We start from the raw sequence: 17092 nt of genomic DNA, 5'->3' as shown, positions 1-17092 counted from the left end.
GCAGGTTTTAGGGATGGGGGATTCCGGATGCTGCTGGAACTGGGAACGGTGGGTCTTCTCTATTGGTTAGAAGGGCGGTTCTTTAGTAACCAAAGAAGCGTGGCTGGCCCAAGGCAAGCCTGTTGGAACCACATGTGAGGAGGTGGCCCAGGCCTGTGCCAGTTGGATCCCTGTCCAGGGACAGAGCTGGACCTCGAAGCGCAGGTCCTGGTGGCCTCTCCCATTTCCTCGCTTGTTAGTGAACCAGCTTTCTGCTCTTAGCAGATACCAACTACTGGGGGAAGAGATGTGGCTCCCCTGCTGGTCTGGTGTCCCCAGGTCCCCCGGAGCTCACCACTTGCTGGCTTTTGCCCTGTGTTTCTCACTTGTTAGCTGTGCTTATCACTGATGAGATACATTAACATGGAAAAGCTAAGTAGTAAATAGTTTCCTTCCTTGAGTTTCTCATTTTGGAGACAAAGCTGATTTGACCTGATATGGTAAATAAAATTCATCCCTAAATAAATGAAAGGGTTTTAAAGGTATCACGGGAAAATTTTGCCTGGTCATGGTAAAACTGCTAAGTTAGAAGACTAGAAAAGAGATACAAATTTTTTGAAGAGCCCTGTCTTAAAGGCTTTTAATCCAACAGAAAATGGGATTGAAAGTGGGAAACACTTTTCCTCTTGGGAAAATTTTCAAAGTCAAGAAGGGTAAAACTTGTTTCACCAACATACAGCTGTAAGCTGGGGCATGAGGAGTACCCCCATTTTTTTTTTTTTTGTCTTTTTCGTTTTTATCAGTACCAGGGATCGAACTCACAACTGCCTGCTTGCAAGGCAGGCACTTATGCCACTGAGCTAAATCCCAGCCCCGAGGAGTAGCCCCATTTTACAGATGGGTAAATGGAGGAATTTACTGGGAAAAAGCTGGGAATTCAGAAGGATTCTGCTGGTGAGTCCTTGGTAGAGAAAGAAAGTCTTAATTTGAATTTTTCTCCATTCAATTGTACACTGTTCAAAAAATACAAAAAAGGCTATTGGTTTTTTTTTTTTTTTTTTTGTACCAGGCATCAAACTCATGAGCTAATGCTTGCCAGGCAGGTGCTTATGCCTCCGAGCTCCCTGGCTAAAGAGCTATTGTTTTTAAGGTGTAGGCAGATACATGTGAAGTGACAAACCCACATCCTCCACTCATTGCCACAAATTAGAAGGAACCTAAAGGTCTCACCAGCGGTAGTGACCCAGACAGTGGGACGGCATGCAATCATCAGCCTGAGCGAGGTATCTGCTTACTGAGTAATGCAGAATTCCAAGCGATACTATGTAGAAAAGACTGAGGAATGTGTACACTATGCTAAATTCCCATATAATTTCTATCTTCCCTTCATGACTGTAGCTGCTTACTTCTCTGTTACATTTCTGGGGCACACAGGAAATTAGTGCTAGAGGCTAAGGGACCAGGCATGGTGGCATATGCCTGTAATTCCAGCACTCATGAGGCTGAGGCAGGAGGATCGCTGTGAGTTCAAGGCCAGTTTGGGCTATATAGCAAAACCCTGTCTAAAAAAGTAAAGAAAGGCTAAAGGAAGAGAGCTCAGCAACCAGGAGTTGCACTATCTTATGCATACATTTTTCAAAAACCTTCTTTTTTTTTTTGTCTTTTTGAGGACAGGGTCTAGCCATGCAGTTCAGGCTGGCCTTGACTCACTTTGTAGCCCAGGCTGGTCTCAAACTTGCAACGATCCTCCTGAATCAGCCTCTGGAGTGCTGGGATTATAGGCCTGTGCCACCATGCCTGGCTGTCAAAAACCTTCTCAATAGGGTTCAGATTCAAAATTCAGAACCTAAACCCAAATAAAATGCTACCTGGTCTTTAAAAAGTTACAAACGCAGTTGCTAAACTGAGTGATTCAAACAGGCAATATGGGGCGAGTGTGTCCTATCCGAAATGCCTGGGACCAGAAGTGTTTTGGCTTTTGGATTTTTTTTTTGTTAGAATATTTACATGTACATAAAAGATATCTCAGGGGTAGAACTCAACTCTAAATGCAAAGTTCACTCACGTTTTAGGTAGACCTACAACACAGCCTGAAAAGAGTCTTACACAACAGTTTCAGTGCATTTTGATCGTGACTTGGGTGTGCGTGAGGTCAGGGATGGAATTTTCCACTGCAGCCTCTGGTGGGTGCTCTAAAAGTTTTGGAGTTTGGTGCCTTTCAGATGTCAAGTTTTCAGGCTGTGGATGCTCGCCCTGTAATAGTTGGTAATGAGCAAAACAAACTCAAAGGCTGTAAGTTCAGACTTGGGTCCTGCTGCTCCAGACAAGCCTTTTGGTCATGTCTGCTGCACCAGGCTGTGTGCTAGGCTTGGGACAGATGGTGACAGCTCTGTCCACAGCAAGCTCGCAGCTCGAGGAAAGTGATGAGGAGCCTGGCCTGTGTGGAGCAGGGAGGTGAACCTGTGATAGAACCCTTCGGGAGGCCAGGAAGGCTGTGTTGCCCTGGGGCTGTGTAAGACCCCTATAAGTGGTATGGATTTTGGAAACGGCGTTTGTTGTTTTTCTGAGACTCGCATCTGTGATGCCGGGGGTTTAGCTGGAAGCAGTTAAAGGCCTATGTTGCTCTGGAAGGGCGGCAGTAGAACTGTGGGCTTTTGTGGCCAGGCTGGGGTGGGAATGGGTAACTCCTGCTCTCTGGGCACTAAGAGCCACCATGCCCTGCAGTACTTCAGCAGGGCTGCCTGAGCCACATGCCCAGCACTGGGCTGAGTGCAGTGTTCAAGGCCCACGGTGGCTTTCCTAGGATGCCACAGAAAGTGCTGGGGAGGAGGGTGCAGGAGGGAAAAGTGGGGGACTCCAGTCAGCCCCCAGCTAGCTGTGTGGCATATCGCTAAGCCTCAGTTTCCCCAGCTGTGAAATGGGAGTAATAAGTATTGTGGGTGTTCTCTAGGCAAGTACATTTGGAAATTCTGTGCAACATACCATGTGGTACACAAATGGAAATTCTTAATTTTGATTAAGAATTTAACTTAACTTTCCTAATGATAGAAGAAAACTAGTGTCTTATTTGAAATTTGCAGCTTCAAGGTTGTCCAGCTTTTCTCATGTATTAAAAAGATGGTAGATTTGAGGGTGCAGCTCAAAGGTAGGTTGCTTGCTTAGCACTGACACTTTAAAAACAAACAAAAATTCCCTGCACTTTTGTTTAATAAAGAAAACTGACTTGTGAAACTCATAAGGAAGGGCTGGGGATGTGACTCAGTGGCACAGTGCCTGCTCAAATATGTTATCCAATCTGCTCCTCACTCAGGTGCTTGCATGTTAAATTCTTCACAGCTCAGACTCCTTAGCAGGCGCCGTGGTCCAGCGGCTTCAAATCTGAGCTCCTCCTGACACCACTATGACCGAGTGTCTGCAGCCTTGGCTTCCTCCTCACTTGCAGCGGTCAGTCTACATGCTGACCGAAAGGGGCAGAGAGAGTAATCGAGGGTCCCCCTGAGAGCCATGGCCAGAGTGGGTGGTCCAGAGTGGGTGTGTCCTTGACAGCTGTGAACATTCTTCAAAAACCATTATTTCATGGAATTCTTGCCTCACTGCTAAGAGGTGGGTGTGGAGATCTCAGAATTATCACCTCTATTTTAAAGAGGAAATGGCTCTGAGCATTCCAAAGTCACTTGGTGTTTGAAGGGACCAGGCCTTCTTGTCTGCTACCCTGACACCTTAATGTTGAACGTATGCCACTTTTTTTTTTTTGAGACAGGGTCTCACTCTGCAGTTCAGGCTGGCTTTGAGCTCACTGTGTAGCCCAGGCTGCCCTTAAATTCCTAGTGATTCTTCTACCTCAGCCTCCCAAATGCTGGGACTACAGGTGTGTCCACCACGCCTGGCTGACCATATTCCATTTAATGCTGGGTTTCATCTTCCTCCTCCTCCTCTTCCCCCCCATTCTTCTTCCTCTGCTCTGTAAAATGGAAGCCTCACTGTTCTGAGTATTTTACCTGGCAGTAGTGCCCATGTGTTCTGCAGTCTTGGGTCCTGAAGCCAGCTTGTGATTGGTCTGCACCTTCCCTGCCGAGTGCCTGGCAAGGCACGCATGGGGACCCTGGGGGCCAGCTGATCTCCTGAGGCAGCCTCTCTACCCCGGGCAGCCAGGTATTATTTCCACTCACTGACATTCATACTGTTCCTTTCTGGGGACCATGGGGTTCACCTCACTGTGCTGTGCTGCACCTCTTGCAGGAATAAACCAGGAAGCTACCTCCAGCATCGGGCTACCCTTGCCCGCCCTGCACTGGAGGGCCCCGTGCGCCCCTGGAATCCACCGTGGCTCCCTTGCCTGTCGCTGTGGAGTATTATCAGGCTGTACTGCCATCTGCTTTCCTGTTACACGACCTGACCTGGACAGCCAAAAGCACTGTTGGGGAAAAAAAATCTGTACCCTATGCATTCATCAGTTAATTAGCATTTCTTCTTGAAAAGCAGAATAGAGTTGTTTTTTTTTTTTTTTTCGTTTTTATCGGTACCGGGGATCAAACTCACGACTGCCTGCTTGCAAGGCAGGCGCTTATGCCACTGAGCTAAATCCCCAGCCCCACAGAACAGAGTTTTAAAACTATGGTTCAGTTGTTACAGGAACTCGGATGTTTTCTGGACCAAACTGAAGCCTGATAGAAACACTGGACTAAAAGGGGCTAATGATGTCACTGGTGCTGTGAAGAGGTTTTCGACGGTGAGGCGGATTCCACGCTAGATAACTGAGAGGCAAACACCTCTCCGAGTAGCCCCCAAGCCTGCTCCACATTGCTATTGTCAGTGCCTTGTTTCTCTCCCTATCAGACACAGGATCCTGGGAAGCTCAAGGGTGCAGCTGATTTGTCTCCTGACCTCAGTGCCCGGCATGGTGAGCAGTAGCTGCCCAGGGAGCTGAGCAATCCCTGGGGAGGAAGCTTCCTGTTAGGGCCCAGCACAAGGTAGGGGGCCAGGGAGCAGCAGAGCTCTGCAGGCCCAGACTCTTCCTGCCAAGTAGTGCACGGCGCCTGTGTGCATGTGTGTCTAGGAGTGTGCTGCACCATGTATGTGTGCCAGGTGCTCAGTGATTCTGCAGGTAGTGCTTTGACTGGACCAGGCTCAGTGGGGTCTGCAGTGAAGCTTTGCTGAGCGTGAGGCACTGGAGCTGGGCACCCACCTGAGACTCTGTCTGCCCTTTGCCAGCTCATGGCCTGCCTGGAGTTATTCGGCCTCTCAGAGCCCCAATCTTCTCATTTGTAACAGGATCACACTACCTACTTCTCACATTCAGTTTGTGAATGAAATGAGTCCATGCACCTAAAACTCAGGCAGAGCCTGACACCTAAAAAGTACTCAGAAATATAAGCAATTGTGACGATTTACAATTCTTTCCACTTCCTTGTGGGGCCTCCACCCCCCTCAACCCCTACCTTCCCTCTCGCTCTTGGAAGGAGCTTCCCACCTGTGCCAGGCAAAAAAGGAAGATCCACAAGTGGAAATGCTGAGAGCGGGCTCTGCACAGCTCCGGGCCGGACAGGCTGCCTGCTGTCCTCCGCTGTGCTCCCTGTGCTTGTCCTTGGAACCCTGAAGCTGACTGTCTGTGGGAGCCCCACGAGCACAGTGAGTGTTGAACCTAGGGATGCATTAGACTGAGTTACGCCCCAGCACTGTACCCTTAAAGTAAAAAAACTGAGACAGGGTCTCACTAAATTGCCCAGGTTGGCCTTGAACTTGTGACCCTCCAGTCTCAGTTTCCCAGCACTCTGGTCACGTGTGCCTCATTATCAAAGTGCCGCCTTACAGCGCTGGGCTTGGGCCAGCCCAGAGAAGGGGTAGTGGGGGACCCTCGAGGGCTCCAGAGTCATTGGCAGTACCCTTAGCACTAGACAGAGCCATTGGCAAGGCCCCACATACCACCTTACTCCTCCTCCTCCTCCCCCTCCCCGTGGCTGTCTCTCCTCCCCTTCCTCTCAGGACAGCGAAAAGGAGCTGAGGTCCTCCGGGTCTGACCTGGTTCTTTTCCTGGTTAGTGTCTTTTGTCCCCTGCTCCCTTTGGTGCAATGACCTTGGAGAGGGGCCTACACCAAAAGGCTGGGCCATGGAAGGCCAGCAGTTCGGGCAGCACTGGGCCCAGCCCTCCCATGGGCCAGGGCTGGTAGGTGGACAGCACAGGCAGAGCCACCACATCCTCGGGCCCTCAGCCAGAGAAGGAACTGGGCCTGAGGGAGCAAAGCACTCTCAGAGGGCAGAAAACAAGGCCAGATTTCCGGAATAGTCTGTGGCGGCCTCTAATCAGTTAACACAGGAGTTGGCTTCTCCAAGTGCGCCCCTGACTGCTGAGGTACAGTGGTGAACGGCAGTGCGGCAGACTCCAGCAGGTGAAGTGAATTCTGTTTGCCTGTTTTATGAGATGCTTCAAAGTCCTCTCTGTTCCCTGGTCCTCACTACCCAAACCAGGCACCCAGCGGATTTGTCCCTGATGGCTGGCTGTGATTTCTGCCCTAACTTGTTCTTTCTGGTCTGCTACCAGGAAACTGCCTGTTTCCTTTCCCCTTAAAAGTGGGGTGCGGCGACTTCTGACGCTGCGCCTGCACCAAGCTGGTGTGTGTTACCCCGGAGCCTTGGCCTGCCCCAGGTGTGGTACCTGCAGCAGTGGCATCATGTCCACATGCAGCGCCCTTCGGTCCAACCACCTCGGCTCTTCATCCATGCTGCTTTGAGGCGTTCCCACCTTCTGAGCCTTGGCCTCCAAGGACGGTGGGGATCCCTAGGAAGGAAGCAGAAAGCCCAGCTGCCATCCAAATCCCCCAGTATTTATCAAAAGCATTTTTCACGGTTACAACACTAATAGTAACACCTATTTTTACTGCTGTAGGCACAGGGGTCCATGTGTGCAGAGAATAACCCAAGCCTGGCTAATAATTGGTCCGACTGGAAAAAGAGGCCTGCAGGGACTCCATTGAATCCTAAAGCCCCGTGAGGTCGGGACCTGCCCAAAGCCACTCACCCGGCATTGGACAGCGCTGACATTGCCACCCTACACCCCTCTACCGTGAGAGCTTTGCTGTTTCTATAGATCCACAAATGGTCACCGGGTCTGCCTTGCAGCTAGTGAGGTCACTGCAAGATTCCCATGCACTGCCAAGCTGCAAGCCGAGGGCGTGATTGATACATTAAGAAGAGGGATGGGACCAGACGTAGAGGGAGAGAAGGAAAAAGTGGCCACCGCAGGAGCCTGGGTTTCCTCTGGGAATGCAGAGGGCCCCACCCCCCACCTCTGCTGGAGTGGTACCCTCTGGCCCTGCGGTTGCCACAGTGTCTGGACAGTGTGCAGCCTCATTGGAGGCCGGCTCAGCTGGCCTGTGTGCTGGGAGGCCAGGCAGGCGCTCACTTTGCAGGATGCTCGGGCTCCAGAGGGTGAGGCTGGTGGGGCGCTGGCCCCCCATTCTCAGAGAGGAAAGTGATTAGTTCTTGTCCTGGGCACCAGTTTCTGGGAGTCACACACACAAGCATGCCATGAGATCGCCTGGGTGTAGATGCCATCATTTCCATATTTTCCAGGAGTCTTATTCTCCGATGGCTGCCTCTCGGTGGCCTCTGAACCGCTGGCCCCCCTAACATTTGTGTTTCTCCTGCTCGTGGGGGTGGAGTGTTTCAGTCCCCACAAGGGATCATCATTCCAGAGAACACCCATGCCCTTTTTCCTTTGTTTGGAAATGTGGCTGGAGATACAGACTTTTCTGGACAAATACATATCCAATTTCTGGTCATCCCAGCCATATATTTGATCTGCTTTCTGGGCGAGGCACCCCTCCCCCTTTCTTGATGGAATGAGTGTTTGTTTCTAGCTCAAACCAGACAAAGTGTTTCAAGCCTTCTGAGCTCTACAGATTTCCTCGGATCACTGGCTGGAGTAACAGAAATCAGATAACACTGACTTGAGGGAAATCTCTGCATTCTCCCCAAGGAAGGCTTTGTGTTAGGTCACAGCACCAAAGGCATGGCCAAGGGAGCTTCACTCCTGCCTTCACTCCTCTGTAGGACTCGGGGGAAGGGTCGGACTTGAGGGGTGTGGAGGGAGCTTCCTCCCAGCCACATAACCTATAAATCTCCCCACAGCCGCCCTGTGCCTTAGCGTCAGGAGCCGTTGATCCCGGCCTGGCCAGTGTCACCAGCGAAGGCTGCGGTCACGGGTGCCTACAGTACTGATTTTGCTTATTACATGCAGGTCTTCCAGTGAATACATGGCAGCAAAATGGAGTTTGCGATATGAGAGAAAAGCCTAAACATATAAACAAGATTCTGGGAGACCAAGATAGGAGGAGGAAAAACGTTGGAAAGCTGAAGCTGAGGAAGTCAATCAGGGGCCTGGGTGGGTTGCATTTATTCTGTTAGCCCATTAGTTATCATCCACACATGAATGAGCTGTGACCTGGCCAGACGGAGTGAGATGGAGACTCAGGTCTGCCACTCCGCCTCTGAGAGTAAAGGCTGCTGGTCGCCGGCAGGGGGACTCCTGGGAGGAGCCCAGAGATGTCTCCGCTGCCCCCAGGCCTGCCAGGTCGGATCCACTGTTAGCAGGTGGGCAGGTTCCTGGCTTCTGGTGCTGTAGCCTCCTAGCTCCGTCTCTGACCCCGGAGCCCTGCTGTGTGCTCTTAGTCTGTGGCTCTTGGGGATGTGGAGAGGAAGCAGCCGCAGAAGAGGAACAGGGTCCAGGTCTCCACTGTGTGGAAAGGAGAGGGAGGTGCAAGGCTAAGTAGAAAGAAGTAGGGGCCTGGAAGGGCGCAGCGACCCCCTAAGCGGTCGCACACACACTCGGGTGGGAATGATTTAAAAATCTATGGAGAGATGAAATGCTTAGTGGAAAATCAAAACCTATCCACCTCCTGCATTGCACTGTGAGCAGACGAATGCACATTCCCACCTCTGCCGGAAACACCCGGGTCCCCGTCTCCATGAAGGAGCAACGAAGAGCAGCACGTTGCCTTGGGGGAGCTGATTCCAGTTGCACAGAAGGCCTCTCTCAAGGACCTGGCGTTGGGGAAGTGATTGGACATTTGAGAGGAGGTGGCTGTTAATGAATTCAAGAGCTAATCTTACACTTTACAGAGTGAGCCACGGAAAACCCGGGATTATTATCTCACTGTAAACATAATGCGATTCAATTGAGCTCTCAAAATCAGAGAGCAGAGGTCTCACTGTAAACATAATGCGATTCAATTGAGCTCTCAAAACCAGGGAGCAGAGGTCTGTGGGTGCACGTGCACCAGAGCCCAAGGCGGCCGTTATGGCAGATAAATATCTTACCACTTTCTTCTTTCCCTTGATGATAATGTGTGGACTGCAGACCTAGGCAGAAACTGCCCAGGAATGTTTCCTCCTTCCCATGTGCCCAGTGTGAAGGGCTCTCACTGAGACTGGCTGTAAAGCCTCGGAGAAAGAGGGAAGCTCTCTGAACCCGGGTGGCCACACGTCCACCCACGGGTGTCACGGCATTCCACAAGGCTCCTTTGCTGAGGGACTTGTGGGGACTTTTGCCAAGTCCCTGAGCTTCCTGAGCCTTAGTTTCTCTACTCAGGAATGGGCTTCACCTCACCATTCTCCTCAAGGAGATGTTGAATAATTCACTGACGTTTTAATCCCAGAGCTCCTGTTATCGTGGTAAGTTGTCTTACCACAAATTCTAATTGATATCCTCAATTTAATTAAGTGCTTTGTTGATATAGCAGAACCGTTGTTCATCTGGGAAGAGTGATCTGCCCTGCTCCTGGGTGATGGGTAGGAAATGGGAGCAACTCTACTGCATCTAACCCGAACTTTAGCCCAGGCTGTGTGACTCCCTTGCGTAGTGGGTCTGCTGTGACTTTTCCAGCCTAGCAGACATGGCTCTCAGCTCACACTGTGACTCCACTGTGAAAAGTTACTTCAGATCAGTCACTGTCCACTAAGGAAAAACCACAGTCCTCAGGACGCTGTGCTTCTCATATGGGCACATCAAGCTGGTGACAGGCCAGGGAACAGAAGCAGCCCTGGCACTGTGATGGAGCCAGCAGTAGGAGAGCATGGCAGATGCCTTCCCAGCCTCCCCTCTGCAGCCCATTCTGCACCCAGCTGCCTTTCTGCTGGGGTGGGGCAGCCGGCAGGGAGAGGGCTGGCTCCCGGGTCCTGCTTCTCTCCTGCCCTGGTTTTGGCCTTATTGCCTTAGTGAGGTGGGAAATGAGTGTTACAAAATTTACAGCTGGATGAGGGACCCAGGGGGAGGTCTACTGGGGTTTTAAGCAGTGAAGCATGGAGGATGCCTGAGAACACGGGGAGTATCCCGGGTCAGGAGCCGGCAACAGTCTCCTTTCCCTGCCTGAGTCCTGTGACTTGGAAGGCAAGAACAGAGGAATAAAACAATGGTTCTTGTTCAGACTGAGCCTAGTGCCGGGCTGAGCCCTCTTCTGGTGAATCTGGGTTCCAGCCCTCGAGTGCCCTGTCTTGCACACCGAGGCAGGGGCCTGAGCCTCTGGTTGTCTGTGACCTGCCCAGAGCACTCAGGAAGAGCCTGAGGTCTAAACTCGGTGTTGTGGGCCCGTGAGCCGCAGGTCTCCCTGTACGCACAGGGCACACGTGAATGGCCCTGTCTCCCCTGAAGTCTCTACTCTGTGCCCGAGACTCGGCTTTGAGGACTGACTGATATGAGCCTCGGCTGCCCAGAATGAACTTCGGGGCCCTGGGCAGTGACTGCCACTCCAGAGATCCCAGGACATTGGGGGACAGAGTCCTGGCACCAGGATAGGCACATGGGTTAATTCTGCTGTTCTCTTTACTTTCACATAGCTTTGAAATTGTTTATAGTATAAAGAAAAAAGAGTTAACGAGACAAGTACGTGTTACAAGTAGTCAACAGATCAATAAATATAGAATCCTTAGAGTAGATGATTGTTGTAAAAATCTGACAAAAGCCTTGGTTTTGTGGTTAAAAACCGATCAGTGTACAGGGAGCTTCAGGCAGGTGAAGTAATCCTGCTTGCAAGGCTGGGCCAGAGGATGAGGGTCAGCTAAATCCTCAAAAAGCCCTTGAATCAATTTTATACCTTAAAGTTACTAATAAAACTGTGGTGGGGGGAAGAGCATGGATGTGAGGGATGTGTATCCCGGAGGAGGGACCTGGCGTTAGATGGGTGCAGGAAGGTCGCAGAGGTGCCAGGTGGCCTATCCTGTGCCCGGCTCTGTAGAGCCAGGTGCTGATGGCAGTGGACAGTCGGGGACAATGGCTGGACTTCATGTCAGCACTGAAGATGAAAGGAGCAACGCTCAGTTCTCTTTTGCAGATGACAAAATTTTTCTGTGAATTTCTGTGGATTTTGAGCTTTCTAGGCCATGAAATCTTTTATGCCAATGAGATTCTTATTTGTCATTTTGAAATTTAATTTTTCTCATTTGTTTTTTGAGACTGAGTCTAGTCATAGTAATGTTGCCTAGGCTGCCCTCAAACTCACAGCAGTCTTTTCTGCCTCAGCCCCCGCAGTGCGGGGATTAAAGGTGTGTACTATCACACTGGGACTGTTTGTCATTTAGAAATAAAAAATGAGGCTTCCTTGTGCTGGGAGCTGTGCTAGATTCAAGGGATATAAAATGACTCAGGAAGGCTAAAGAAAGAAAAGACCATCTTTAAAGTCTAGTGGCTTGTTCTTTTAGATGACATTTGCCAGAAAGAGAACTGAAGGCAGGTAACAGTACCGTCCAGGAGGAGACTGAAGCAGGCCGTGGTGGTGCACACTTGTAATCCCAGCACTCAGGAGGCTGAGGCAAGAGGATCACTGTAAGTTTGCGACCAGCCTGGGCCATATAAGGAGACTGTCTCAAAAACAAGAAAAGAAAGGACATTGAAAGAAAAAATGACTTTTATGTCTTTGCACCAAACTGTGTCCACAGGTTGGGGTGTTTATTGTCCTGTGGGGGAAGAGGCCCACAGTAGAGATAAACACCATCTGTGGAACTCCAGGGTAATGGATGCGTGGAGAGTCCCAAGCCCAGATCCGGGTGCCCTGGGATCCCAGGCTGCTCTCTAAAATCCAAAAAGGATATGTTTAGGACAAAAGGCCCACCGTGAGTTTATACTGTGGGAAACTCAGGGAGACTGAACTTGAGAGAGTACGGGCAGAAACCACAGCAGCTCTGGGAAGTGGGAAAGAGAAACTATTCCAGGGTAACAGGCCTTGAGGGTGCCCAAAGTTCTGAGTCCCCACAAGCAACCGAACACCCAAGACAAAGGCAGAATCCATTGTTCACCCCTGCAGCTGGCACTTGAGGGACTCAGGAGGAGGAGAGGGTGAGGCGCTGCTTTCGTATTTGAAGCAGAGACACTGATTCTTGGGGAAATCTGCTGAAGGGCCAGGCTTGCTCCTGTCGCTATCTGAGGACAACCTCCGCCCTGACTGCACCATTAATGAGAGGCTCAGTGGTGCTCTTGTCCCTGACTCCCACAGATGCCCCTACACGGACAGAGTTTCGTACTTGAGACCCTAACTTAAAAATCAATGTACGAGTCCCCATTTGCAGCCGACTGCAATGACTGTTAGTGTGGCTCATCCAGCCCGCCTGTGACACATCTCAGCCCTTGTGTCCTCCCCGCCCCTCTCTCTCTGTTTCAACATGCGTCCCCTCCCATTTGCAAAAGCTCTCTTCCACTTTTTTCTTTAAAAAAAAAAAAAAAAAACAAAAAAAACTTTGCCCTTCCTTCTCTACCCCTTGTGCCCTTCCCACTGAGGCCCTAACTTTTCAGAACAAGAGGCAAATCTCTTGTCTCTCAGGGTCGGAGTCAGAGGGGAAAGGTAAGATGCTAGCGGTCACATTCAGTAACAGCCTAAAGAAAACCCAATCAGTGTGAAATATCCTAAATTAAAAGCAGTAGCTTAAAAATGATGGTGCTCTTGGAAACCTGAGACCAGCCTGGGTTACAAAAAGAGCTCAAGGCCAGCCTGAACTGCATAGTGAAACCCTGTCTCAGACAAAAAAGAAAAAAAGAGAAAAGAAAAGAAGGGTGGTGCTATGACGCTGATTCCTGCATCCAGCTCAAAACACAGCAATGTTACGAAGCCCTGTGCAGGGCCACGAATATTAAACCGGTTTCTGAGTGTGCATTCCTTGGTGTTTGACACGGACTCCTTTGGTGTTTGACGCCCATTAGCCGGCCAGGTCACGATCCCTCGGGCCCCCCTCCCAGGCTCGCCCCACTCCTTCCGCTAGATAGCGTCGCCACGGACACCTTCACCACCTTCTTCCCTCCTGCCGAGTTCTTCCCTTCAGCCACCGCTCCAGACCGGAACCGCTGATTCATGGGAGCGAACCAGGGTGCGCATTGCTCTGCAGGGCGCCTGGACGGGTCCCAGTCGCACCGCCGGGGACTCGGACCGCAGTGGGGCGCAGTCTCCCCTTCAGGACCCGGCACAGGCGGAGCCCCGTCCACGGCCGTGGAGTCTCAGGGTCGCCTGGGCCACACCGGCTCCGCGCCCCGCCGCCCGCTCTGCAGTTTTCTCCCCGGCTCGTGCCCACGCTGCTCGTCCCCTGCTGCCACTGATCCCGACGGCTCGATCCAGTTCGGTGGCTTCTGGGGATGACGAGACTGAAAACGCTCCCTTCGGGACCTTGGCTGGCGGTCAGAGAGGAGAGCATCCGTGTCCCGCGGATCCGGCATCCCGTGGGTCCCGCATCCGCAGAGGCAGGAGAGAGGGCGCCCCCTGCCGGCGCTTTGCGGCGGGCGCGATATGCGCGTGGCCTTTGTCCCAAGCGCGCTCCCCACGCTGCAGCGCACGCGCGCACGAGGTGAGAGTCCTGCGTGGAGCCAGCGGTGGAAGCCTCCTAGGGGAGCCAGCGGCAATACCCCAGGGGGCCGCTCCCCGGCTCCCTGTCCCTCCCACGGAGCCTGCTGTTCCCGCGGGGCGCAGGGGACAACTTGCCCTGGGACCCTGGATCAGACTGCAGACCCCTGGCCCGCGCAGTGCTCACTAACCGCCAAGCTTGTATTCACTCTAGTACAGCCCCACCCTGACCAGGCCTTGAGTCGGGGAAAGAACAAACTATACGTATTATAGCGTCCTTGGCCACAGATTCTTACATCTCCTTTTATAACGGATGTCTGCAAAGCAGGCATTTAGAAACTAGGCAAGATGGAACATGCTTGCAATCCCAGGACTCCTGAGGCTGAGGTAGGAGGGTTGCTGGTGGGCTACATAGTGTTGTTCATGGCCAACCTGAACTACATGGGAAGTTAAAAACAAAAAACAAAACAAAACAAGAAAAGAATAGAAACAAAAAAAGAAAGTAGGCCCTCAAAGCCATGTCAACGTGGATGCTAAAATTTCTCAGCAGCGGAGGGGGCAGCCAGCTGTGTGACCCCGGGGACACCTGAATCCACTTTTATTGCTGTCTTTACTGAGTAGTGGCGCAGGCGTGTGGCCCGGGAAGCCAGGGCTGGGCCAGGAGGTGGAGAGGAGGCCAAGCAGGGGTGGTCACACGTGGGGAGATCCTGGGGTCCCCGCAGCTGGAGCTGCGCGCTGCCTCCGTCCTGCCCTGGGAATGAGCCAACCCCAGCCCCAGCATCCACGGAAGGACAGACTTGCCAACAGTCCTCACATCCATGCTTGGTCACTAACAGACAGCCTCGCTGTGCAGAGGAAGCCTTTTCCTCCTCTGCGGCCGTCCTTGCAGACTTTGCCCAGGGTTGACGTGTTTCCTTTAGGAACCAGACCCATGCCTTCCTCCGCCCCTCCGCTTGGCGGAGGTCGGGCAAAGGCTCCCGTCTCACTCAACGGAGAGCTGGCGCTGCCGCAGCCTTGGAGACCTTCTGAGTCTGCTGTGTACCAGTTGGCCACTGATCAGACCACTGAGGCTCAGAGAGGCCCACAATCCCACCCAGGGCCACACAGCAAGCTGAGAAAGAGCGCAAGATCCGACACCCAGGGTCAGCCCTGTACCTGCTTCTCTGCGGTGCGCGTCAAAGGCGAGCTCCCGCGAAGATGCCTGGGAAGACCGGTCCCGGACGCAGCATTAGCTGTGGTAGGAATCAGAAAGAAAAAGCATTGCGGGTGTCAGAACCGAGTCTCACTAGGGTTTGTGTGCACCTGTAAGCGGCACAGCTGGCTCCGACGTGTATTACCAACACCCTCCCCTCCGGCGCTCTCCCCGCACCGCAGGTGAGGCCCTGTGCACCGTGGGCGCAGATTCCACACCACGTTAAATGTGGTTGGAAGACCTCAGATTCACATTTAGATTTTTCTTGTTTCTGTTGCTCTTTAAAAGAACAAAAGGAACTTCTTTGTGCTATTAAAATTAGATAAAACTGAAATTAAAAAGGAAATATTGATGGGAAAAATCTGCTGATGCTGTTGAATATAAATTTTGTATGATCACACGCTGCGGAAGTAGAAGAACGCTTTCGAGCTTCCAGGTGGAGATCAGAGACTTCCTTCTGTCTCCTAACGGGATGGGCGGCACCTGCCGGGGTGGGGTGAGGCTCTGACAGCCTGGAGCCTGCGCAGCAGGTGCCCTTGGCAGCTGGCATCACCAGGGCGCTCCAGGTGCAAGGCCTGCGGGGCTGGAGAAGCCGTCTTCACCCCTTGTTGGAGAACTGTGGAGACCTGGAGGAAGGGTTTGCCTAGGCCCAAAAACTCCCCAGGCTGAGGATTGCTTTCCTTTCCCCTCCTCCCCAGGAAGTAACCATAGTACTCATAATGGAATATTCAAAGAACACATTTGGCTAAGCACATGGCTCCACTGACAAGGATTTTAGTCTCTGCTATGGGACCAATGATGACCGATGAGAGCTTCTCCTTATACCTGGCGATCTTTTAAACACCAGCCAATGCCACCTTCTGAGCTGAAGCCCACAGGCACCCTTTACAGGCCAGCTCTCCCTTTCCAGTAGCTTCTCAGCTGTCCTCTCCAGGCTTTGGCAGAAACTTAGGATGTTTCTGTTTAAAATTAGCTTGGGTGAAACTGAGGCCCAGTTGGTGGCTTTCTGTGGCTGTGCCCTGGGATGGGGCAAGACTGGCAGCCAGGAGCAGGGTTCTGTGCTTGTCCTCTGTGCCTCCCGCTGGCCTCCGCCTTGTTGGCTCCCTGCGCAGCTGCTAGGGCTTGGCCTGGCAGAGCTAGGGCCATGCAGCTCACGTCACTGCGGCTCGGAAGGAGCTCAGGGAAGCTCATAGATGAAGCTTGTAAATCCTGACGCAGGAGGAGAATTCCCGGCAATAGCAGGGGAATGAATCACCAGGTAAGGGTCAAGAAATGTAAACGTGTTTTCAGACAGAAGACTGAAAAGTAGCTTAGGGTTTCTCGTCTTCTGGGTCATGATCGTGCTAATTTACTGAGATGCAAGTGGGCCCGCCACCGGCAAATGGCTATGGGTGGCAGCGCCCCCTGGGGATAATGAGGCAAGAGCCGGGCTTGTGGTTGAGTTGGAGAACCTGCCCTGCTGGCCACCTGGCTGGATATGGACACAGCGCCGGCGGCTGGCATGACTGTTGCAGCACGCACTGTGTCAGGTCCAGGCGCTAGAAGCTGGGACCTTGTCATTCTGGGTGCACACTCTGCCACTGAAGAGACGACAGAAATGCATTCCTGCTCGGCTACCCACCTCCTGGCCCAGCAGATTTTCCAACACCAGTGTTAATCTCTCTGCAGGCTTTTAGTGAGGAGATAGCACTGCCACCAGATAACCAGGCCACCTTGGAGCTGACCCTGCCAGACAGGGTCTCCTTCCAAACCTCCCTGCCTTGTTCACCTCCTGGGATCCTTCACCAAACACTCGGAACTTGAAAAGCAGGGGCAAGCGTTTGATTCTGGCGCGGGTGATGGCACTGTCAGCTCTCCTTCTGCTGCAATCTGTGTCAACAATGTTTACTTTGCACATTGTTATTTTAAAGGAAGATGAAATCTAGTCAGATTTACTCCCACTGTTACAGAGTGGCTGTTTCCCCAGGTTCAGCAGGCTCTGGTCAGTTCCATCTGATATCAGCCACCTGGCTCTTTCATGGGTGCATGTCCAGCCCAGGCCATAGCATTGGCCTGTGGGCTGTCACAGGCCAGTGTCCCCTGGCCCCAGGGCCATGGCTGCTCATCT

General features: G+C 52.1%; 1 protein-coding gene across 6 annotated transcripts in view; it reads right to left on the bottom strand.

Annotated features, from left to right (window-relative positions):
• The window catches only part of Kiaa2012 (KIAA2012 ortholog), a 120275-nt gene that overhangs the window by 47248 nt on the left and 55935 nt on the right, over nt 1-17092 (bottom strand). For 5 of the 6 annotated variants that reach the window (XR_010043490.1, XM_023567003.2, XM_023566999.2 and 2 more), the window contains 3 exons: nt 14949-15025; nt 6632-6754; nt 5450-5620 (listed from right to left, as the gene is read on the bottom strand). Coding sequence is in view for 5 of the 6 variants with exons in the window: in XM_023567003.2 (XP_023422771.1) it covers nt 5450-5620; nt 6632-6754; nt 14949-15025 (371 nt within the window). In the remaining variant the exon portion in view is untranslated. The remainder of the gene's footprint in view (nt 1-5449; nt 5621-6631; nt 6755-14948; nt 15026-17092) is intronic. The other variant, XM_023567002.2, reaches the window with a different exon arrangement.

This window comes from Cavia porcellus, unplaced genomic scaffold, assembly GCF_034190915.1.
Source record: "Cavia porcellus strain 051 isolate PalLab524CR breed Dunkin Hartley unplaced genomic scaffold, mCavPor4.1 scaffold_26, whole genome shotgun sequence".
NCBI classification, from domain to species: domain Eukaryota; kingdom Metazoa; phylum Chordata; class Mammalia; order Rodentia; family Caviidae; genus Cavia; species Cavia porcellus.
Note: the sequence above shows the minus strand (reverse complement) of the source record. Positions and strands in the feature narration are given on the sequence as shown.